Raw genomic sequence first — 25,103 nt, 5'->3', positions numbered from 1 at the left:
TATACACAAAGAACCTAAAAATAAAACAAAAAAATTAAATGACTGAGGATTAGGATTCATTTATATAATTTCTTCCAATTGGTAATATTTAACCGAGTACCCACCATGTAAAAAACTGGAGCCCAGTCACAGAGAAACAAAGAAGAGAGGACAAATTAAGAATTTGCCAAATTTATAACCAGTCTGAAGACTGAAGCAACTGGTAATCCATTGTGACAACTGTAGTGTTTACATTCATATTACTGAAAAGTATGTAAAGAATCGAAAACTGTGCCTATGCACCAAAAAAAAAGAAAAAGAAAAAAAGAAAAAGAAAAAAGAAAAGAAAAAGAAAAACCAAACACTCTACTTTAATAGAAGAGCAACAGTTGGGCTTTGAGTAATCATTGCCGTTTCTCGTACCCCCTTCCCCCGAATGAAGCTGGGTCGCTACGTGGGGTCCCAAGCTGACCCTTACCCCAATGGCCTAGAAACACTAGGAACACACCTACTCCCGCCTCTTGACACCGAGTCCCCATTTTAATAAGCCATCATCGCTGTCACTCAGGATGCTTTGCACTGTCATTGGCCCCAAAGTCTTGCTGGTCGGCAAGTTTCTGCCAACTGGCAAGCACTGGCTGTCTTTATTGCCGAGTAGAAAAGTAGGAGTGTACAGGGAAAAGAAGCAAGAGCTCTGAAATATCTAGGCAGACGCCTGTACCTGAACGACCTGCGATCCCACCGCCGCCGCGACGAATCGGCCTCTGGACGGGGGCTTTTCGCCAAAAAGAAAATGGCTCAGCCTGGAACTGGCGCCCAGGCCATGGAGAAGTCGGTTCAAACTTTACTTGTTCACGCCAATGGAGGTGACGGCGGCGATAAGCCCAGAAACAGCACTGAATCCCCACGAACTCAGCGCACCTCAAGCTGCAGCAGCCAAAGCTGCCGACTGTCCGAGTTTTGACGTTTCCTATTGTTGCCGGAAGTGACGTTCGGGTGTCTGAGCCTTAAAGAAAAAGCACTTTTATCCTTGTTGTTGACGATTCGCTATAGATTCCCTGTTTCTTACTTCGCAGCCGTAGCCACTCTGAGCATCAAAACTAGGCAGACTTCTAATCTGCAGCTTGGAATCGGACTGGCCTTGGAGAAGGCTCTCAGTAGAGTCAGTCTCCTCGGGGGTCTGGACGAACGCAGTGTGGAATCTGCAGCGAGGAATCGTGGAGCTCCGGACAGCCGGCGGCTTTGAAGGTCTCGCCGCGGTGCGTGGCGGGCTTCCACCCGCGGTTCCAAATACAAACGGTCGGCGCGAGAATCCGGCGCAGGGGTCAGGCCGCAGGGACTCGCTGCTGGAGGCCAGGCTCCCGTGGCTCTCTCTTGTTGCATATGCTACCTCCCCCTCTCCCCGTTGTACGGGGCCAGAGGCCTTCGGAGTCCGCTGCTTTGCTCGGCGGCTGCTGGGTGAGCTCGGGGAGCTGGCGAGGCTGCACCTTAGACTGGGCTGGGGTCTCCTCTCTCCGCTGCCCTTGCCGAGGTCCAGGGCGGGAGCGAATGACCAGGTCTGCCTTTTCATCCTTTTAAATTAAGTGGAGGGAGGGGAGCCCTAGATATGGCTTGCCCGTATACCCAACTTGTACATCCATTTTTAACAACGATGCAGGAAGAATGGTGGCAGCTCATCCTCTGAGATTAGGTTGTGATTTATGGTTGGGTAGTTCTAGACTGGCTGATTTCCTCCTGTTGCATCTTCTGATCTGTGAAGCGATTTGGCTCCTCGGAAATAGTGACTAAGAAGGAAGAGATGAAAGTGAATGTTTTCTTGCTCGCATTTCCCTGGTGCAGTTTTTCTCCACTTACCTAGACGACTATTGATTTTTCCCTCACTATAGAAAAAAAAAAAAATAAATCGACATTTTGGCTCCGGAATTATGGCTATATAAGAATCTTTCCAAAATTATCCACAAATCTTGTAGCAGTTGTATATGTGAACACAGCAATCCTACTGAAATCTATACTTATCCCTTACAACCTTTGTTTTTTCCCAATTTTATCGATATTTTTCCTTTCCCAGACCTTTCTCCCTATCTCTTAGAGCAGTACTTCTCAAATATCTATAGCGAAAACTTTCATAAACTTAATTTTTCCTTACCTCTACTCTCTTTATTTTTAATAAACACGATTTTTAGATAATATCTAGAGTTATGAGCCTTGTCACAAACTCTTAGTCATTGATCATAATCGTTACAGTGCGGTTGCTTCATTCTGAACAAAAATCACCGAGTTCAGTGGCATTCCTTTGGGAGGCATCATTTAATAACCTCTAACAGCAATGGAATTGAGCTAGATTAAAAATCTTAAACTGCTGTTGTATGTCGTTTTTACGACATGTCGCATAATGAATTCAGTTGAGCAGATCTGACTTGTAGAGAGAGCTCTCTAGAGGTAGCAGTATTGAGACCATCTTTATGGTTAAATCTATTATTCTACAAGCTGAGTAATGTCTCCTTTTAATTTTCTTTGATAAGAGTTATAAAGTGAAAATGTTAGTTTTTTTTAATGTAATAAGTTGTTTTTCATGTTACAATGTGCATATGTCATAGATTGGCTTCTTTTAATATCTAAATTTTAGTGTTTTTCAATTTTATAATAGACTTAGTAAAGCCTTTCATGAAAATGTAGAACAGTAGCTTTAAGCTTTTTCTATAATACTCACATTTTTTAATCCCTTTATTTGTTCTATCCTGTTTTATCGCTTATCTCCTTCACCTACAGATCCAAGCTGTACTTGTATATTACTCTTCAAAATATTTATTCTGCTGGTTCTGAAGAGGATGTGTTCCAGGGATATACTTTGTTGTCAGAAATTCCATTACCAGAGGTAGAATAATATGAGACATTGATATATGTTCCAGGACTTCAGAGAAAGGAAAGATGGAAAGATATTGTAAATAAAACAAGATTACATGTCCCAGAAAGATGGAATATACAACTAGAAGGATTAAAGGAGGTCTGTGGGAAGAGATACAATTTATATGAAAGTTATAGAATATCTAGGGGAAAAAGGTACCCTTGAAGAATTATTTTAAGATAGATGGGTCCGGAACTATAAACAAGCTTAGACCTACTATATTGGCCAATGACAATACCTAAGAATATATATTTTTTACAGTTATGGCCAGATGAGTTTCTACTTTATCTTTCCCGGGAAAGTAAAGGCTGGTCATGGGAAGTCATTTCTCTTACTGTTTCCATGTGTCCATCTATCCCTTAGGCATTCTAAAGGTGTTAAATAATGGATAGTATTTTGTAAAATGTAATTTTAGGATCACTTCTTTTTTTTCTAGTTATTTCCTATTTCCCAATACCTAAATTCCTTCTGCCTAAAACTGTATGTTGAGTTGAAGTAATTGATAGGCTGAAAAATACTAAAACCCGTGCTGCATGGGTGCGTAAAAGTATATTTAGTACCCTGCTCTTTACTATGTTGATAAAGGAGAGGAGACTTGGAACAGGAAGATACCCTTTTCCCAAAGATGGGGGAAGCGTACAGAATTGGGTGTCTAGGGGCTTAAACTAGAAAGCTTACTAAGTTTAGGATTTTTCAAATTGCTAGCCTTATTACCTCTAGTTATGTACAGATACAGAGAAGGTGTGTAAGGAAATGATTTGTATCCTGGGAAATTGCTGGAAAGTTGACTATAGGGTAGAGATTTTACTAACTCTACTTCACCTGATTTATGAATTGTTCTGTTTTGTTTTTAATGTCAGTGATTTCATTTTAAAGGAGCTTCATTCCCAAAGGATTCATTACCCAAGGTATTGTCATATATAATTTTTCTTTTATAAAGTGTCCATAGACAATTACAAATAGATATTTTTAAGTATGTTATTGAACTTTGCTTTACTGGTTAACCAGACATAGTTTAGAAGCCTTTGTCTCTTTCTAGCACAGGTTCTTAATTCTTTATCTATTTATTTATTTTATGAACCTCCTCAGGAAATAAACTTTTTTGAGAACCTAATGAAAGCCTTATCCCATATAATAAAAAGAGTCATTTAGAAATATAATCCATGGTATTTTCTTTGGGATTTAAAAAAAAATGAACCATTTTATTTAAAAATCTCAAGTATTTTTTTATGTCTTTTGGTACACAAACACATATATATATATACACATATTTTGTTATGTATATTCTTTGGAATTGTATTTCTGTCTCAGGCCCTATGTATGTCAGCTTTAGTAGATACCACCAATAAATTTGCCAAAGTAATTGTACTAATTTACCCTTTCATAGCATTGTGAGTTTCAGATCTTTTATAGCCTCACATTTTCCATTTACTTTGTAATTTCTTAATAATTAGTGAGATTAAGTGTGTTTTCACATGTTCTCTCGTCTTTAAAGTTCCTGTTCAGGTCTCTTTCCCATTTTTCTATTTAGTTGTCTTTTTCTTATTACTTTGTGGGCATTTATTTACATACTTTAGATATGAATCTTTTTGTTGGTTCTATATATTGACAGCATCATTTTGCTTATCTTTTCATTCCCTTAAAGGTGTCTTTTGATTAACAGAAGTTACTAATTTTTATGTGTTTAATTTTATCAGTCATAAGAAATCTTTCTGTATCTGAAACTCAAAGATTATTCTCTTCCGAAGAGAATATTATTCTCCAGAAAACCTGGTTGTTTTACATTTTGCATTTAGATTATTAGCAAATCTGGAATTAATTTTGCGAAGGATATGAGGTACCTTTTTCATTAGGGGTTCAAGATTTATTTATTCCATCTGGATATCCAGTTGACACAGTACCATTTACGGAAAAAGATCATCCTTTCTCCAAGGCTACTCAGCATCAACTTTGTCATAAATCTAGTGTCAGTATTTGCATGGTCTGTTTCTGAACTCTATTCTGTTCTGTTTTTCTGTTTGTACATCTTTTCACTAATTCCAAATTTAATTTTATGAGTCTTGATATCCAGTGGTTAAGCCCTCCAGTTTTAATCTTTTTAGGTATTTTTTATCTTTTGTATTTCTATATAAATTTGAGTCTCAACTTGTTAATTTCCACCTAAGAAAAAGTGCAGGGATTTTTTTACGGGAGAGGTGTGGGGGGTGAGGAGGGAATGCATCAAATCTATGAATCGATACTGAGTCTTCCAATCCTGGGTCAAGGTATATATACCTCTTCCATTTAGGGCTCCTTTAACATATCTCAATAAAGTTTTATGATTTTTTTGTTTTGAGGTCTTATACATCTTTTCTAGATTTATTTACATGTTTATGATATTTATTGAGGCTATAGTGAATTACTTATACATATATAATTTTTTAAACATTTTCTAATTGGGGAATACAGAGAAAAACAATTAATTTTTGTATATTGGCCTCTATCCAACAACCCTTCTAAATGCACTTATTTCTTTTGGATTTTTTCATATACAATTTTGTGAATAATGACATTTTTATTTATTCCTTTTTAGTCTTTATTCCTTATATTTCTTTTTCTTGCATTTTTTTGTACTGTCTGCCACCTCTAGTACAATGTTGGATAGAAATGATAACAGGATAAGCCTGCCTGCATGTACTGAAATGATTATAAGACTTTTTTCCTTTTTTAATATATTGAATTATACTGATTTTTATGTTTTATTTTATGTTTTGGATTATAATTTAATACTGTTCGATGAATTTTGTCGTTCAAATTGTTTTAACTTTGACTGTGTAGAGCATCATTTGGCCCCGGTGCCCTTTTGATATCCCCGGTGCCCTTCTGATGTCCCCATCAGTGTAGGATTGGTTTGTTTGTTTTATGTGTACTTTCTTACTTTCTGGAACTACGTAATGTTTCACGTTCATCTTGTATATTTCGTGCCCAGGCATAAATTTGGTCATTTCTCCAGGGAGCCCTGGTTCCTTTTATTGGAGAATAGAATTACATACCAAGACCTGGATGCCAGTTGTGCTCTTTGCTACTGAAGTGCCATCGCTTTTAGTCATTTTCGGCTGGCAGAAAAAGGAAATACATAGTGTATACTAAGCCATCTACAGACACATCTATAAATATTTCAATATGAAACTATCTGTACTAAGCTAACCAAGAATTCATACTGATGTCTCTAACTCTGATCTGTTAGGCATGACTCATTCTAGTCTCCTCCCCTTACTTATCTGTAAATTCCCACTCCAGCAGTGAGAAACCTGGATCCTATTATTTAGCCATCTGTTTACTTTACTCACACACATATGGCAAACCGTGTTTACGTGCAGTTATTTTGCCTTTAGTCTCACAGGATCCACTGATTTCTAAAGTTACTTAGCACCTTTTCCACTCGTCCCTTCTATGAAGTTGTTTCATATATTACTAGTGCAGTTAGATTCTCTCATCACACTCTGCATTTCTTCCTGGGATTTCCCAGCTTCCTAAATGGCTTTTTAAAATTTTGCATACACTTTTTGTGCTGTACAGTTTTTAAGTTTGACAAGTGCATAATGTCATGTGCCTACCATTACAGTACCACACAGAATAATTTCGCCTCTGCCTAACTGTCTTCCAAAATGGATATGCCATTTGCATTCCTACCAGCAATAAATGAGAGTTCCTGTTGCTCTAAATCCTCATAAGCATTTAGTATTGTCAGTTTTTTGGATTCTAGCCATTATAATAGGTGTGTAGTGGTATCATTGTTTTTTTTTTTTTTTAATTTACCGTTACCTAATGATACTTGATGTAGAGCATCTTTTCTTATATGTTTATTTACCACCTATATACTTTCTTTGGTGAGATGTATGTTGAGATATTTTGCCCATTTTTTAATTGGGTGGTTTGTTTTCTTACTCTTAAATTTAAGAGTTCTTTATATATTTTGGAAACAAGTCTTTTATTCATTCAGTAGAGAATTTAAATATTCTTTCCCTGTCTTTTCATTCTCTTAACAGTGTCTTTTGTGGAACAGAAGTTTTTAATTTTAATAAAGTACAACATCAGCTTTTTAATTCATGGATTATGCTCTGATATTATCTAAAAACTCATTGTTAAACCCAGGGGAGAAGAGAGATAGTTTCGCAGCTTAGTTATATCTGGGAGCGGGGAGTGAAAGTAGATACCTAGGGTTTAGCAGTTCCTTATATGTACTTTCGCATAATCATCCTTATTTCAATCCCCCTGGTCTTACCCCTCAGCCTCCCAGAACTCTAAGAGGCCCCTCATTTCTGAACCTATCTTGCTGCTGTTGGTTTCCTCCTGAATAGGCAGCTGGGATTGGCCTGTCTCTGCTTTGCCGGATTTGTTATCACTCATCCATTTGCTCTCCATCTTCCAAAATTTTGTTGCTACCTCTTCTGTCATGTAAAATCCCCTCTAGTTCTGTTTGCCTTGGTGAGCATATGTGGTTTTGAATCATTTACTTTCATTTTAGTGATGCCTAAAAAAGGGAAATGAAGATAACATACATTTAATCTGCTATATTTTACCAGCTAAACCCTGAATATATATATTTTAATTCATCTATTTTTATTTATAAGCAAAGTATCTGACTGGCAACTGTGTGAGGTCAGAGCCCTGGGTATAATGGCTAGATCTGTATTACATTTGTCTTCATTTTTTACTGATTTTATTATATATCCTTTATAAGCATCTAAAATAGTCATGGATGAGATTATTTTCAGGTTAATGGATCTTCCCAAATGTTACTAGATAGTACTAGACCAGTAGGGAAAATAAGAAGATAACATAAATATTGTAAATGCCTGTAGGAAATAGGAACAAAATAGAATAGAGAAGCTTCAAATATTCACAGACTTAACCAGATTTTTATGGATTTTTACTTTTAGGTGAAAATTAGATTATTTCAAAAGCTGGAACTGAATGTAATGTTAAATAATGGCAACAGGTGACTTAAAGAGAAGCTTACGGAACCTAGAACAAGTTCTTCGCTCACTAAATTATCCTCAAGAGGTGGATTGTGTAGGGTATGCTGTAATATCATACTTATTTGTATTCTTTTTGGTAATGATTTGAGATAATAGTTGACATGGGGGAAGTATTTAGAGATAGATTTTATGTGGGTTCTTTTAAAATTTTTCTTGAAATGATTAAAATATTTTAGAAAGCAGGGTATTAGAATTACAGGAGTTTGTTTCTAAGTATGAATTAATGAAAAAAGTCCAACTTAAGAGATTGTAAACACCTTTTAGAAGTAGAAGCACAATATACATCATTATAAAGTATGATCTCTGTACGACTTTTAAACTCGTAGAAATATAATGAATTGGATTAGTTATATAATATACCACCCTCTCACATTCAGTTGGGTGATATTTCTTTTTGATTTGAAAGATAATAAATAGTAATAGTTAAGAGATTTCTCATGACAACTGATATCATGCCTTTCCCAGCCCTGTTTTCCTCATCTGCAACTTAGAATTTGTAATTTTTTGCCTTTGCAGGTTTGTGGTAAAAGGCAAATGAGGTAACAACTGTTTGCGAAAGCATAAAGTGTGCTTGAGCACAGTAAGAGGATACAGTTGTTTTATTAGAAAATGGATTAGATTGAGTAAGGCTAAACTTTGGAAAAATTAGCGCATACTATTATAAATAGACTTGGTAGAACTTTTGTAAGTGTTTGAACAAATGAACAGTAGAATTTCATAGTAATTTTGCTAGACCGGTTTAGAGTAGGGGATGGAATCTAAAGGGTCTTGTGCATCACTTGATTATTATGGTTCTAGTGTTGTTACAAATTATTGACAACAATTCTTATATTTACCTGATTATCCAAGTTTAGGGAATTATGCTCATTAAAAATCTTTTTCTTTTTTTCCCAACAGTTTGATAAAGGGAGATACAGCAGCATCTTTGCCCATCATCAGCTATTCCCTAACTTCATATTCACCTTATGTAGCAGAACTTCTGGTGGAATCCAATATAGAGCTCATAGCAAAGAATGATTTGCGCTTTATAGATACTGTCTATAAGGTATTGTTGAGTTTATGAAACCAATAATTGTTTTAGAAGTCATTGATGGTTTTTTAAGATTGTTTTTATAACTCCTTAAATATATGCAGCATGTATAGATGACAGTATTTTCATATGCGTTTATCTCACTTAAATGCAGTTCCCATTACAATCAAGATGTAATTCAAGTTTGCCTTATGTTTTATACTCCACTAAATATGACAACTGGTAAACATTTGTCTTTGGTTTTCATTTGCTCTTTTCATATCAAATTTTAGTAAAATTTGGTATGCTGGTGGAAGTTAGAGAGAAATATGGTTTTATTGAGTAAAGTTTGTGGTTCATAGAATTATAATTTAGTTGTTTGTAAGAAGGAACTACAGCCTTGACTGAGATTTTATGTTCCCTGTGGTCTGGGGCCTTGTCTTATATCTACCTGAGTATTTAACATGTATACTGAACTTAACTTCATATTTGATTTGATTTTTAAACTTAATTTCACATTTGATTTCTTATTATTTTTTGTTCAAATCTTATAGTTTTCTTAAACTTTTTAAAAAATGATAAAACCCATTTATCAAATCAAATATTTTTGTTTTTTGAGGAGAAAGTTGCATTTGATGAAATGGGAGCTTTTATGTGCAGATTCTCTGTTTAATCTTCCTTTTCTCTGCCTGCAGAAGCCTAAGACATATTTCTAAGAACTCCTAGGGTTCCAGAGTAGGTTTTAAAAATTACTGGTCTAGTCTATTTCTCTCATTTTACAAATGAGAAATGAAACTCAGAGGCCTACTGACTTGTCTAAAAAATTGTGTAGTAGAAGAATTATGAACAGATAAAACTATGGTTTTCTGACATCTGTATGGTATTTTTTATTCTATGTGAGCTAAAGAGTATGTCTAGTACCTATGAGGATATTTGAACTTTTTGATCGTTGGCTGTTTTGTCACCTCTCCGGACAGCCATCTATTCTCTGGTGCATCCCTAGCCACCTGTTTTCTATGTGGGTGTCTCTCCTACCGTCCCTATAAATCTCTTTAGTACTCTTTATTTTGTGGCTTGGTCCTCCTTCTCCTCTCAAAAATGGCATTACATCCCTGACCAGGTGGCCATTTATTATGTTGGATTTTCTAAAGAAATTGCTCCCAATTTTATGTTGGTCTATTCCCTCTTTACAGCTTCTTCGTGATCAATTTAATTATAAACCAATCTTGACAAAAAAGCAGTTTCTCCAATGTGGATTTGCAGAGTGGAAAATCCAAATTGTTTGTGATATTTTAAATTGTGTGATGAAAAAGCATAAGGAGTTGAGTAGTCTTGAGAAGGTAATTTTCTTAATAGATTTTAACTTACGCTAAGTGACCAGTATTTTAATGTATAAAATTAATACCCTAGACAGTAAATTAATACATGATACAATTACTGCATTATTCTCAGGTTTGGGTAACTTTATAATACCTGATGTTTGCTTTAAATACTAGTCACTTGTTTTCACACATTTATGACTTGGAGCTACAAGTCCTAAACTAACAGTTCAAATAGTACATTTTCATCACTTCTTAGTTTTCAAAAGACATATAGTTTCCTTAACTCTCATTATTTGGTAGTCATATTTCATATGAAGATTTAAATGATAACAGAATTTAAATATGCGTCATGCTTTTGCACAGAATTTTTTACATCTTAATACTTTTTCTTTTAGATTCCATCACAACAAAGAAAGAAAATCAGTTCTGTTAAGTCAGAAGCTTCTTCAAGCATTGAGAAGACATCGATAGAACCTGTTGGCATTGACATCACTGGCAGGTTTATGACTTCAGGAAAGGTAGGAAAATAACAAAGAAAGTGTGTCATAGTATTAAGAGTCACCTACCTAATTAATCCAATGTACAAGGTTCAATTTTCTAACTAGCAACTGGTGAAACAGTCTAGTCGGGTATTACACTATAAGGTTTTTAACAATGCATATCATATTATCTGGGGAACGTTCCTAAAATTATAAGAAGGTAGAAATGTAGAATTGAATAAGATTTCTCTTTATATTTCTAATTCCTGTTTCTGCCTTGTTTCCTAGATAGAAGAGCTATGATTTAGGAAGGTTATATTATGTGGTCAAGAACATTTACTCTTAATTATGTATCTGGTCTTCCTAAAACATGGGAAAATGTGAAGAGCATACCATTAGTTATAGGTTATGATGAGTCACTTACCTGTGTTCATATTTCTCTACCAGGAGTATGAAGTGACCAATGCTTGATATAGTTCCTAAACCTATAATCTCATTTTCGGTTAGTGTTTTGAATATTTTCTCTTCGTCAATAGATAACTTCTCTGCCCTCAACTGCTTCAAGTACCCGCGGCTAAATGAGTCCGGTGTGAATGCACAGTTGGGCCCAATGCCTTATTTTCAGGACTTGCCTTTTGCCATTATCCAGTTTGAATTGTTAGCTAAAGGTCTGATATGTTGTGGTTCATTTAATAGAAACAAAAATTGTAATGAGTCCTTTTTACAGAGCAATTTCTTGATTACTTATATGGTAACCTGTTTAAATAACTTTGTATTATGGAACGTTTCAAATATTTATAAATGTACTCGTTCCATTTCAGCAATTGGTCAACTTTTTGCTAATCTTGTTTCATCTTTATTATAACCACTTTTCCCAACATCTTTCCTCCCAAATCAGAAACAATTTGAAACAAATCCCAGACATCATTGAAGAGATATTTCAATATTTTTCTAATATATAAGAATGCTTTAAAAAATCTTAATCCAATCCTTTTGTAATTCTTAAGTGCGATGATTAGGTTCACGCTCTTGTTGAGATGTGCCTCCCTCAAACCTTGTTATGACATCAGCACATTACGTGTCTGACAAGAAGAATGAGAAAAAATCAAGACCACAATTATATTATCACACATAAAATAATATTAATAGCTTAATGAATAATGTTTAGTATGTACATTATATGTGGTAATTTAAACTTTCGTAAATCTTAAAGGGAACATAGGATATTCTTTTGCAAAAATACTATGTGTGTGTTTCAAATAGTTATGTGAGGAAATAATTATGTGAAGCAACTCCGACATATTTTTCTCTATGCAGAAGAAAGCTGTAGTGATCCGTCACCTGTATAATGAAGATGGTGCTAACATTCCTGAGGATACGTTAAGTACAGTAACAGATGTTAATGAAGCATTCGATGCGTGTGACTTAAAGGATACTGAAATAAAGATTCATGAAGAAAAGGTCCCTGAAATCAAGTCTGAGCAACAAGTAAGAATGTTATACTTCTTTGACAGATGCCCATATTTCTTACTTTAATGTATATATCTAAAGCATATTATAGCACATATTTAAAGCACATAAACTTTAGAATATCTCTAGATTCGGAATTATGAATCATGACACATTACCATTATTACCATTACTTAAGGATCAGTAAGTCTTGCTGAATATAGTTCAGCAGATATTATTTGCTGCTTACGTTTTGGATACTGGAGTAGATGCTAGGGGTAATGCTAGATGTTACGGGAATTTATGGTTTAGTGAGACAGTGAGATACTACTTTGTACAGAGAAGGTTCTCTATCACCTGTTCTCTGTATTGATGAATGGAAAAATTGGTACACTACTGCTTTTCCCTGTTCCTTTTTGGGCTCTTGCTGTTTTTTTCCCTCCTCTCTTAGAGTACCTTTTCTGTTACTTTATTGCCACAGATCCTGTTATACTGTCTAACCTTTACTGCTTCTACTAAAACTCCTTTTTCTTTCCTCTGTGTCTTGTGACTGCTGTATGTCTTAGTATACAGTTGGCATGTATAAAAACTACCAGATGGCCATTAGGCTTATTTCCTGTTTTAGCAAACTGAACAGTTTCAATGCACTGTCATTTCTTGGTCATTTCCTCTTAGCTTTGGGCTAGGTGTTGTTACAAGAAGCAAGTTAGTGACAGTTTTATTATACTACCCTACCTAGTGTTGTTCTAAGAGCCATATGCAGATTAATTTATTTAATCTTCACAAGAACCATATGAAGTAGGTACTGTTGTTCTTTTTTAAATGAGGAAATTGAGGCATCAAGGTCACGCATCTGAGACGAGCTTATATATGTGTTCATCTAAGCGGTCTGCCTCTTGGTCATGCTGTACTGCCTCTTGTAACTTGAAATAACACAATGGAAATGGGATTACTTGACTTTGAAAGGAATTTCAGTTCGCGTAATATTATTTTTTTATCTTTCTAATCATTTTAGGATATAAAAGTTAATCCTGAGATTACCACACTACAGACTATGCTTGCCGAATGCCAAGAAAAGCTTAAGAAACTGACTCAGATAGAGAGTAGATTAGACTCTTTGGAAGAAAAAATGAAAGGAAAAGTGATGGTAAATGAAAAATCCTGGACTAATCTTCTAAGTCGTGTCACTCTTCTTGAAACAGAATTACTTTTGTCCAAAAAGGTATTTTCTTCCCTTAACATTTATAGGATACCTCAGATACAATGAAGTTTCTATTCATTGTTGTGTGTATATTTTTTTTGGAAATGCTAAGAAAGAGAATATTTAGGTAATGGGAAAATGTTTAGTGGGAATGAAGTCCTGTTTAGACGCAGTCTGTTTTGCTGCTCTTGTAGCTATTGTTTCTCTCCTCATCAAATAAGATAATCTGACTGTTCAGTATTGAATAAATTGAGCTTTTAGAGCTGTTAATACTTCAGGTATTTAAAATGAGGTAAAATAACATTTGATTTTGTTTATGAAAAGCTTGAAATTATTTTATATCCTCTAATAGTAAAAATGGCGTGTTTTTTTACAGACTGAAGAAAAAGTTGGCAGGAGAGGAAAAATTAAAATTAGAATTACCTGTTCTCATTTACTTCAATTGTACATTTTATAGAGACAGTTAATGAGAAGTTCGTCTCTTTATTTACTCAGGATTTCAATTTCTGGTCCTACTGTATCTTTTCTTCCTAAAAAGTAAAGTTAGTAGATTCAAGAAGGTTACTATCTGATTCTACATTTAAAAGATAATTTCTAATATGCAGGGATATTTATTGCTTTCCATATAAAATACTTAAAAATATTCAAACATCATGTTGTCTTTATATTTCATGCTTAGCAGTAAGAATATAAAATGAGAACATTTTTCTTTTCATTCTAAATACTAAACTATATTATTCTAGAATGATGAATTTATAGAGTTGAATGAAATGAATGAAGACTATGCTTCTAGTAGTGACATCGATATTCTAAAACCTGGTAAGTTCTTGTAGTATTAGTATTGGTAGTGTCGTTACGAGTTTAGAAAAATGATTTTTATGGGTATTTCGTAATCCCAAGCCTATAGTTTAGAAACTGCAAAGCTCCTGGGAACAAAGAAAATATTGAATTTACAGACTGCTGAAGCCACGGATTGCTAAAGAAGCCAGCTTACATATCTAACAGGACATAGTGGCTGAGTGAATTCTAGTGTACAAAATTGCAAACTTTTAGAGATGTTTTACCCTTGGAATTGCTAAGTGCTGTAGAATAATAAAAATAGACCTCCAAAGTTTCTAATTTAAACTTAAAGAGTAGCTTTCACGTATGTAAGAGAAGAAAGTGTATTTGTCAGTAACCTGTAAACAGCCGATGGCCTGCTCAAAGAGCTAGTCTTCAAAGTTGTTCCATGTGATCTTGATCCATGAGCTCAGACAATTAGATCAAGAGTAGACACCTAATCCAGAGAATAGCAATACGAAAGGTATCAAGTCGAATCATTTTGTCTTACTTAGGAACTCGGAATTAGGACACCAAGCATAAGTCAATCAAAGGATGTTGAGCTTGGGCTGGGCTGGCCATTTTGTCCAAGTTTGTGGTATGAGAAAGCAGAGGAATGGAGCAAATAGGCAAGAGAAGTAGACAAAAGAGGCTGGCTCTATGAGAGATGAAAGTAAAAGTTTCTAGTTGTTTCAGTCCTCATGTGGTAATACTTTGTTCCCTAATTGAGGTTGTCTGTGTAGGATTATAATAAAACTGTCTTTATGTAAACCAGTTGAAATGATTGTCTGATTTTTTTTTTCTGGGCCTTATTTTTGCAGCCAGATGGTCCCCAAGCCTGTTGATTGATTTGACAGGAACATGTCTTATCTGTGAAATTCTGTAATTCATTTAGTCGTAGGAAAGTTTGCCATCATTTTGTTGAATAAATGATACTGGAAGTGGAAAGTTGTTAAATTCTTTAGGAAATCTAGGAACCTTGAATGTTAACCATTATTTTTTCTGCACACATCAACCCAGGATAGAATGTTTCCTGATTTTTAAAAAGTTTATATAGTTTTAGTATTAGTTGCCAGCATTTTAAGAAAAGTGTATACATGAGTCAGCTTATATTTAAAATAGTTTAAATATTTTAAAATAAATTAATAACTTGACTATTCAATTAATTGCTATCATGATAAAGATAGTTTTGCCTTTTATAATTATTATTGGCCAATTTTAACGTAGATCTTTATATGTAGGTTATCTTAGAAGAATATTAAAAACTCACCTGCATCTATCTATACTAGTAATCACTTTGTATTAGAATATTGTTTGTTTTCTTTAATATATGCATAAAATTTTTAGATATATAACTCTACTGTGAAAAAAGATAACCTAAAAATTAACTTCTCCACAGACAGAAAAAGCAAAGAGAAAGAAGCAAGTATTCCTCTGTCCCCTGGTTATAGTACATTGTTAGCGGATTCAACCCCCAGAACCTCAACTATTCATTACTGTGGTTTGAAAGATATTTCAGAGGTAAGAAAAACTGACAACTGCCTAGGCGATATCCTTTCTAAGGTCAGGAGAACAAGCATGCATTAGATTTAGTTGTAGAGGTCATTGGCAAGAATAGTGAAACTGCAAATCTTAATCTCTCATAAAAATTCTTTTGATAAGTAAACAGTACCTACCACAATGTTTTAGACCATGTTTTATATGTTCGAAGTCCATCTTTGATGATGGTTTAATATGAGAAAATGCCTAAATTTGTTGCTTTTTAAATTAAAGGAAACGACAATCCAGAAAATGGAAAGGATGAAAAAAATGTAAGTAACAGAAAGGGGCAACAGAAATTCATTTCTCTATAGGGAACTGTATTGGGTTACAGTATATATAGAATGTGCATATGTTATTTCAAACCTTAAAGGTCTCTCAGTCAGGTGTGGAATTTCCTTCAGGACTCAAGTGGATAATAAATCTACCTACAGTTATGTGTTTGTGAGATGAGTCACTGTTTTGGTTTCCAGCAAGCGATGTAAAACATTGTTAATGGAATTAATTACAGATTAAAGAGTGCAGAGATATTTTTGGTTGATAGTTAAGAAAGAGTGTTATCTCTTTTTGATAACTGATTTACATATATTATCAAATAATATATGTAGGTGGATGGTTTTGGAGACATTTTAAGCATGGCGAAAGTATTGCTAATCTTTTTCAGAAAGTTATTGGTCAGATTATACGAAAAATGATAGTTATATCTAGAGAGCAGTTGAAAGGAACTATGGAATTGCATTTAAATTATTATGCAGCCTACTACTTTAAAAAACTATAATATTTTTTGAAATTTGAGAAGCGCTGAAATAACATACGCTCCAAGAAATTAAAGACTCCTAATTGACTCTAGTTTTTATTCTTTCTCTCTGGCCATAGTATACTTAATTTATTAACAGTAACTATACCTGTAAATAATAAAAATATTGATATTTTAGACTCAAAAGCATAATTTCAACAACTTAAATCCTATGCCTCATTATGATATTTATATACTTAATTTATTATTTATTTATTATTTTTCAGGTTTGAAGAAACTGCAGAGTTACTGAAAGGTCCAAATCACTAATTACAGAATTTTCTACATGAACTTCTCTAGGACTTTGGCTACTGTACATGTTGTATATTTTAGGAATTCTCTATAAATTTTAATATACCGCAATCTTTTATTAAAAATTTTAGTTCCATTTGGTATCTGAGCTCTTTCATTCAATATTGAATAAATACTTAAATATTTTTACACTACAATTATACTGCTTTACTCTGTTTTACTTTTCTTAGGAAAACTTATGTGCCAGTACATTTCTTTTACAGAGTGAAGTCATTCCAGCGCTGTATTTTTTGTGTTGACATTTGTTGGCAGTGTGCTAAGTAATATGTTTTCTAAAGTACAGGCTTCAGGACCATAGTTTACATCCTGTTGGAAATACTCCAACTGGGACTTGCATATTGTACCCCGGAGGCCGTCGTACATACCATCATGCCGTCTGTACTGATGAATACGTTGTAATGAAAAGTTAAGAATGCTCATTGAAAATAAAATAAAACAAAAACACAATGATTTCATGCTTAGTCAAAAAGCAGCAACACATTTTCAGTTAACATTGAGAAAGTAAGTGTATGATTCTCCTTTGGTATTTAGAAGCAGGTCAGAAAGTTCACTGAGAAAAATGTGTTGAGTATTTTAGTGCTCTATTCTGTAACACATTTTAAGACCGGCAGCACAGACACAAATGGTGGCCGTCAACTATTACAAGATACACAGTGAGGTTTGGTGTTTTTTTTTTTAAGTGATGGGAAGTAATATATTTTTCTGGAGACAGAAAAAGTCTTAGATAAAGTTAAATCAAGAGAAAAATGAAATCATTTTAAATTACTAAGTAAGTTATCTTTTTAAACTTTATAATAAAAAAAAAAAATGTAGAATCATCCTGGGTAGTCATTAAGAAAGTTGATTCTGTTTTTTGGGAGGAAAGAAAAGAAAGTATTTTTTTTATTATTTAGTTATTCTGATATAATTTATTAATCTGTTTATATTATATATGTATAATTTGAAATTTATCACATGAAACATTAACATTAAGTTAAAATTCTAAGCAGAAATAACAAAGCATTTTTAGTATTCTAATTATGCTTAGTCCTTAGACTTGAAAATTATGAAATTATGAAATACAATCTTGCATTTAGTAGAGTTTCAGTAAATATCTCTAGAACAAATTCAGTTAGCTTTGTATTTTCAATTACACTAAATTTATAAAAATCAAGAGCTTAGAATTATAAAAGAAAAAACAACTATCAATTAACTTCTAAAAATATTAGTACCAGCATGGAATTGTAGCACCACCTTGTGGTTCATATGCCACAAAAACTTTTCTCTCATTAAAACAAGTGCTTTTCCATAAAACATAGGATCATATTTTCCCTTTTAAAAAATTCAATTCCAAATTGAACTCATTTTCTTTTAAAAAGAAACATTTTTGAAGTTTTCTTGTGCAAGACCAAAGAAAAAGTCTACTTTTTGTCTCTTCCCTCTCCTTTTATCTTTTTAAAAATTGTTATTTTTTCAATAATAGTTGCCATTCACTGTTATCTTTTTTCTTTATATAGTGTTCGTATACACCCAATTAGATGATTTGAAACATCTAATTAGGAAATTTTTAATTTCCTAATTTATTATATTAAATTATAAATATCATTTGAAAATATAGTAAAAGATGTCTTAGATTATCAAGTGGAAATTTGGAATCCAAGTTTTGTTATACTCTTATCTAACAACTTAAACCAGAACCAATGAAATCAGTTCATGGTAACAATACATTTACACTTACAAAGAATCTCACTACTACTTTGACAACATAATCTTTGACAACATAAAGAAAGCAAATTTGACTTGGTTGAGGTTATTGAAGAGGTAGTCAGATTATTCTAAGTTTTTAAAGGAATTATAGAAAACATTAAGTTTTCTCTCTTAAGCATTTGATAAGTAGCTTATAACCGTAAACCGGCCCTTTTGATTAACTTGAAGGATTTGAGAAAGTGGGAGGAGAGTCCTAGAGAGATTATTTGGAGCTAGATAATTAAGCCCTTAGTTAACTAGCATTTTCACTAACTATCCCCTCTCATAAGCTGATGAAAGGTATTTATACCTACAACAAAGGCGGCGGCAGCTGTGCTCTGCTATCTGTCCTATTCTCTTGAGTAGGTCAGGATAGAGGTCGTACAGGAACTCCATAAAGAATGCATAAGGTAAGAAACTGGTCAGAACAGATTAAAAAGAGGACAGCAACTGTATGGAAATTCTAGGCAAATCTAAGGACCTTTTTTTTTTTTTTTTGGAATTTTTATAAGTTTATTTGAGCCAAACTAACGACATATGCCAGGGAGCAAGATCTCCAATGTTCCCACTAAGGACTAGTAAGTGGGAAAAAGTAGTTCCATATTTTCTTGCTTGTTTTACTCTAGCATGTAATGTTTTAACATGTAATATATCCCCTAAAAAATAAAGACTTAAAAACTTTGGAAACTGTTTTATGCTGTTCATTACTGACAACATTATATAATTGACGGGCACTTGGGGAAGTATTAAAAAGTAAAAGAACCTTGTCAATTTTACAAACTACAACACTTTTTGAGCTCAAATAACATTTTAGACTTAATTTTTATTTTTTAACAATCCCCAAGTTTGTCCTCTTTCAAGCTGAAGGATGTAGAGAGGGTGAAGAGGTGGGGGTAGTGTGAAACTTTAAAGTTAAACTATAAAATCAAAACTTTAATTATTGTGTTAACTTGGGCTTTAATGTTTCTCATGAAAATGGCAGGTTTCTTATATTACTCAAAGAGTAAAAAAAGCTGGGAAACCAGTGCTAATAGCAGTAATAGCACTGAGAACATGCAACTTTATTTTGGGAAGGGGGTGGAATTTTTTTAAGTCCATGTTCATTTTATCATGAATTTTATTTATATCTAATACTTATAGGAATGGAGACTATATAGTGTATATGTCTTATTTTTCTCTCCGAAGTTTACTAAATTAATAGAAAATTTTAATTTGATTTAGAAAATTTTAATGCAAAATAGTCAACTCTACATTTTAAAATCTAGAAGACTTGTTTAGTAAGTATCCCAAATGTATAAATTATTTGAATTTTACATTATGAATGGGTGTTAAGAAGGAATCAGTATTAAATATCCAGGGATGTTCAACAGTAGGAATTAGGGCAATGACTATTTTGGAATAAATCCTAATTTGTAGAGCCAATCTTTCAGTTCACTTAAGTTGATATGAACTTATTAAATCATTGGGTATAGCTCTTCAATTCTTTCGGTGTTGAAATCCTGAAAGACACTTCTTGTTATACACCAGAATTATTCTATACTCGTTTCTTAAATGCCTTTTGATTGTCTCTATGGATCAGACCATAAATTCTCTTATCTACTCCCACTTCTTACTTCTCATTTTTTTTTTGTAATTTACCAGTCAAATTTACCGAGTAGATTCCTTCTTTCTCGGTCCTCAGTAAACTGTGTTTCTACTTTTATTATTTTGCTGTCTCTGAAACTTCCGATTCTCTGAGAATGTATCACTGTTAGAATATTTATGGAAAAAAATTTGTTTCAATTGCCATGGACTAGTTACTGGTAGTTATAAATATAAAACTATTTGAATTAGAATGGAGCCGGGGTCATTTTTAGACCCATTACTGATTGACTTTCCATTTTCCTCATACCGACCTTGATGATGATGCATTACTTTCTCTAAGTCTTAAATTGGGCGGGTTTTTTTGTTTGTTTTAGTGACCTTTGCTATCAATGTCACTCAGCTAAAGATAATGACTACTAATATCCCCTGACCCCAAGTCCTTTCCTTGATACTATTTCATCTATTTCCCTCCTTTCCTGTTGTACTGCATTACCTCCTCTCACTGCTTGCTCCATTCACCAATCTCCCTGCCTTATAGTCTTGCCTCCTTCAAAGTATCCACACTACTAAGAAAGCGTGTTTTTTGAAATGTTCCTTTGATTACGCTACGCTGCTGCTTAGAGTGTATCTTTAGTTTCTCTTGTTCCTGCTGAGCAAAGTGCAGACTTCTTACCTTGGACAACAAAGGCCTTCTCTGAAGTCTCATCTACCTTCTCAGTCTCATCATCTACAATATTCTATAAAGTCCGTATCATAGTACTCTCTTAAATCATGGTTTTGCTCACTATTTCTTGTGCTGAAAATGACTTTCCCTTCCATCTGGCAAATATTTGCTTATCCTTTAAGACAATGTACTTTCCTTAGAAAGGCTTTTCTCAACTACAGAAGCCAAATTATATGCTTTCGTCTCTGCCGCTTTAGTGCCTTGTTTATATTTTGTTGATTTTTACACCGATTTCATAGCTATTATTTGTTTATATGACTTTAATCGCCATTAATTCTGTCTTTCGGTCTTTAATCTTTCTTCCAATGTTTATTTCCCCTAGTGCCTAGCATTTGTTTATTTATTCATTCATTACAAACTAAGTGGTACCTAATTACTTGTTGGCTGAAAGAATATCAAATTATAATCAAATTATAAATTATATCAAGGTTTCCAGATAAGATATTATCAAGCTGAAAGCTGCGATCTGGCCAATCACACTATATGTTTTCTATGGAAGGAATGTATTGACAAAAAAAAAAGATATAATCAACCATGCATTCTAGAAAAGAGTCATACTTTGGCAATATGTGAATGAATGTATTTAGAATGAAAGTTGATTGAAGTGTCTATAGGTGCCAGTCAGTGTGCCAGGTATTGGCCATAGGCAAGGAACAAGATAAACATGGTTTCTGTTGTCACTGAACTAATAGCTGAGCAGGAAAGACAGTTAAACAAGCAATAACAATGTCTAGTAAATACTAAAGGAATATGATACATCTTATTAATCAGGGATGAAGGGAAGACTTCTAAGAGGAAGTGGTGCTAATCTAAATCCTAAAAGATTAATAGACAGGGAAGAAGTTTTAAGCAAAAGGACTACCATGAACAAAGGCTTGAGAGGAAGGTCATTTGAAAGAACTTAACTCTGTATATGTGTGTATATATGTGTGTATATATGTGTGTAGGGCACAAAGGCTAGAGATCAGTTTATATAGTCCCCAGAAGCAATTTGTATCTTATTCACTGAAAAATTTAAGCAGCACAGTGTCATAAACAGATTGAATTATTTAGCATTATATTTTATTTTATTATTAGTTTAGACTAAACAGTACACTGGTTAGACAAATTCAATCTGACAGAGTAATCAGATTGAATTTTTGAAGGATTTATTTTAGGGCTTTAGTATGGAGAATAAGAAGTGGCAAGACTAGATGCAGAAAAACCATTTAAGAAGCTATCACAGCAATCTAAGGAGCGATAGCAAAGGTCACTGCCATCAAGATGACAGTAGAGATGGAGGGAAATTATGGGATTTGAAAGAGACTGTATTTCTTTCAATTTAAGACTATCTTCTTAAATAAGATCAATTTCAGGACAGTCTTTGATTTGGTATCTGCATTGGGTGATGGGAAAGATACTATACTAATGTTTAGTCTAATACCTTGCCTAACTGGTCCTGGACTGAAATCTTATTAAAAATACAAAATCTTGAGCCCCTCTCCTGACCTACTGAGTCAGATTCTGCATTGCACCAAAAGTCCAAAGTAATTTGTAGGTAATTTAAATTCGAGGAGTACTAGTTTATATTTACAAACTTTTTTATTATCGCAATCAACGTTTGAGTCTATGCCTTCAAATCCATATTCTTTTGAATTGCTTTCATTTAAATATGACTTTTTATAATCCATGTTCAGTATCTTGGGACTTTTTTCCCTTTAAATGGATAGCTTTAGGGTTTTAAATGCATTTAGTTAAGTTATATTTTTTTATTCCGTCAAATTGTACATAACTAGGAGTTAAAAGATCCTTTCTCCAAAATCAGATGTGAACTTTGCACGATTAATGTTTGGCGTCTCATCCATAATGACCTTTCGCTAATCATGCACAGGTCATACCAGAATCTTCTGTCTTTGAAATATCTGTGTGTATGCTGAGAAATTTTCTAGTTTTTCTTTTTACCTTAATTATGCTGCCAAAATGTAATGTGCAATCTTCTGCATACATATGAATTTTTCAATATTATGTCACGGAGTCACCTTTTGAATACATAAAAAGTGATTATTAGGGATCCACATTTTACATTTAGATTAAAATTCAGTAATAATTGGTCTTACTAACTTAAAAAAAAAACATTTCTTAAATACAAACCACTTTGAGAAGTATGAAAATGCAGAATAAGAAAATGCATCTTAAAATTAAGGAAATATATTTAGGAAACAGTGTCAGTAGATGGATTGGGTCTGAAGGATGAAAGGAAGGCAGAAAGCACTAGAGTTCATCAGCTTTACCCACCTGGTCGCTGTGTCCCCCCAAGCCTCCACGTATTAGTCTAGAATCTGATTTGTGTTTTCAAATTCTGGGAATTGTTAGTCTGTTGCCATTCAAACTGGAAAACTAAAAAACAACACCACAGCTGAAGACTTTTTAATGTACATTTAAAAGAATCAAAATGTTTAAAATTTAAAAGGACGTCAACATTTCATTTATCCTTTTCTCAAGTTTGCAACATTTTTTTGAATCACTGTTCTCTTTCACTTTCCTTCTTCATATTCTGTGCTTTTTCAGTTTTTGAATGTGCTATACAGACTTTCTATGATTTTATAAACATTGGGTCATTTATCTGAAATGATTCTTACTCTCCACTCTTCATTTCCTGTGCTCTGCACATCTAGCTAACTTCTACTCATCCTATAGGTTTCTGATTAAACGAAACCTCCTCCAGGTAATACCCCCTAATTCCCTAGTACAGTTTAGCCTTCCTGTTATATACAATAAAGGACTCTGTAATTTTTCTTCATTTCAATTGTATGAGGTCTGTCCTCCCTGCTACTGCAAGCCTCAGATGAGAAGAGATCCTGAGTTTTGTTTCCTCCATTCTTAGCACAATGTCTGGTACACAGGACATTCTAATTCATTTTCTGGTTTGACAGATAAACACTTAAGACCCTTCCAATCCCTCATAATGCTAAATAATTCAAAATTTGTAAAGCAACTTTTATTGATTTCTAAATTCAAAGTCTTTTTCAGCAATTTATTTGGATGTTCTATTCCATTTCTATATCCGATGATATATTTAAATGTGGACTATAGTATGTAGCATTAATTTCTAAGTTGGTAACTTTAAAAATTATTCGTCATACTTTAAGCATTAATACTTTTGAACCTTAATACAATGAGTTTCTCCCAATGAAAAAGATGAGGAAATTTTGTGAACTACCATGTTTTTAAACGTTTACACAAAAAAGTACCTAGGTCTCATTTAAAGCACTAAAAGGTAGTGGATTTTTAGAGAAAAAGAGATTTCTGCTTATACCGATACAGCAGACAAGATATTAAAAATTAAAAGAAAATTCTGCAACATATCATCAAATATTCTAGAGGCAATACAATAAATATTTATCATAAAAAATTAGAAGAAATTCCTAAGGGACAAAAGGAAAAAGAGAAATTCAGAGCATTAAGGTTGCTTGAGACATCTGCCCTGAAGTAATGTGCTGATAGCAGAAACCTAAGGCCTTGAAGATTTTTTCCCTTATCTTTTTCAACAGACTTATTGCAAAATAATTTACATACAATAAAATTTCACCATCTGAAGTGCATAATTCAATGAGTTTAGCAGTTTCTCATGAAGTTAAACAAACCTCATCAGGTGACCTAGCCATCCCACTCCTAGATTTACCCAAGAGAAGTGAAAATGTATGTTCAAATGCTTGTATTTTAATGTTCATAGTGACCAGGAGAAGTACTATGGAGAAAAAAACATAATAAACTACATATAATTACTACATAGAATTAATAGAATTTGGTAGATTTTTTGATGTCACATCAATAAATAAAAATCAATTTTATATCTACAGAGGAGCCATGAATAGATATTTGTTGTTTTTTTTTTTTAAAAAAAAGATGTACACAAAAGGAACAGACAATAAATGGCATATAGGACCAAGTACAATAACAAATTTGGTAGATTTTTTGATGTCACATCAATAAATAAAAATCAATTTTATATCTACAGAGGAGCCATGAATAGATATTTGTTGTTTTTTTTTTTTAAAAAAAAGATGTACACAAAAGGAACAGACAATAAATGGCATATAGGACCAAGTACAATAACAGATGTGTGTGAATTTCATGTAAAAAATTATAAAACTTATGTAAAGACATTAAAGAAAACAAATTAATGGAGAGCTATGCTGTCTTCATGTTAGGAAGACTCAATAAAGACTGTTCATTTTCACTTGGTTTCTAATTTTATTG

At 33.4% G+C, this 25,103-nt stretch overlaps 2 protein-coding genes and 1 non-coding gene across 11 annotated transcripts in view; 2 read left to right on the top strand and 1 right to left on the bottom strand.

Annotated features, from left to right (window-relative positions):
- FBXO8 (F-box protein 8) overlaps nt 1-1,554 on the bottom strand; it is a 34,225-nt gene extending 32,671 nt beyond the window's left edge. Inside the window, exon 1 of the mRNA XM_039876094.1 lies at nt 701-1,554. The gene's annotated coding sequence lies outside the window, so the exon portion shown is untranslated. The remainder of the gene's footprint in view (nt 1-700) is intronic.
- Nucleotides 1,112-17,275, top strand: CEP44 (centrosomal protein 44). Of its 9 annotated transcripts, XM_039876087.1 has the most exons (13): nt 1,300-1,437; nt 2,749-2,854; nt 3,745-3,792; nt 7,807-7,944; nt 8,803-8,950; nt 10,108-10,254; nt 10,632-10,754; nt 12,033-12,203; nt 13,180-13,386; nt 14,109-14,184; nt 15,584-15,705; nt 15,958-15,995; nt 16,747-16,968. In XM_039876087.1, the coding sequence occupies exons 4-13, from the start codon at nt 7,856-7,858 to the stop codon at nt 16,787-16,789; spliced, it is 1,164 nt and encodes a 387-aa protein (XP_039732021.1). In that variant the 5' UTR covers nt 1,300-1,437; nt 2,749-2,854; nt 3,745-3,792; nt 7,807-7,855; the 3' UTR covers nt 16,790-16,968. The 9 variants fall into 9 exon arrangements, with proteins under 9 accessions (XP_039732023.1, XP_039732021.1, XP_039732026.1 ...); XM_039876089.1 differs by lacking the exons at nt 1,300-1,437; nt 2,749-2,854 and adding an exon at nt 1,112-1,238; XM_039876093.1 differs by lacking the exon at nt 2,749-2,854 and having other exon boundaries at nt 1,301-1,437; nt 13,180-13,311.
- LOC120613686 (small nucleolar RNA U13) lies at nt 11,703-11,803 on the top strand. The gene has a single exon (XR_005655758.1). It is a non-coding gene; the product is annotated as a small nucleolar RNA U13 (small nucleolar RNA).
- Nucleotides 17,276-25,103: the final 7,828 nt, after the last annotated feature.

The sequence above is a fragment of the Pteropus medius genome, unplaced genomic scaffold (genome assembly GCF_902729225.1).
Source record: "Pteropus medius unplaced genomic scaffold, Ma_sr-lr_union100, whole genome shotgun sequence".
In the NCBI taxonomy this organism is placed as follows: domain Eukaryota; kingdom Metazoa; phylum Chordata; class Mammalia; order Chiroptera; family Pteropodidae; genus Pteropus; species Pteropus medius.
The sequence above is the reverse complement of the archived record's forward strand: the minus strand, read 5'-3'. Positions and strand labels throughout refer to the sequence as shown.

Bases quoted from the DNA above. Each gene is read 5' to 3' on its own strand.
- CEP44 (XM_039876088.1), top strand. From the start codon at position 7,856: ATGGCAACAGGTGACTTAAAGAGAAGCTTACGGAACCTAGAACAAGTT. The intron at 10,755-12,032 runs GTAGGAAAATAA...TTCTCTATGCAG, and splicing joins GGTTTATGACTTCAGGAAAG to AAGAAAGCTGTAGTGATCCG. The intron at 15,706-15,957 runs GTAAGAAAAACT...TTTAAATTAAAG, and splicing joins GTTTGAAAGATATTTCAGAG to GAAACGACAATCCAGAAAAT.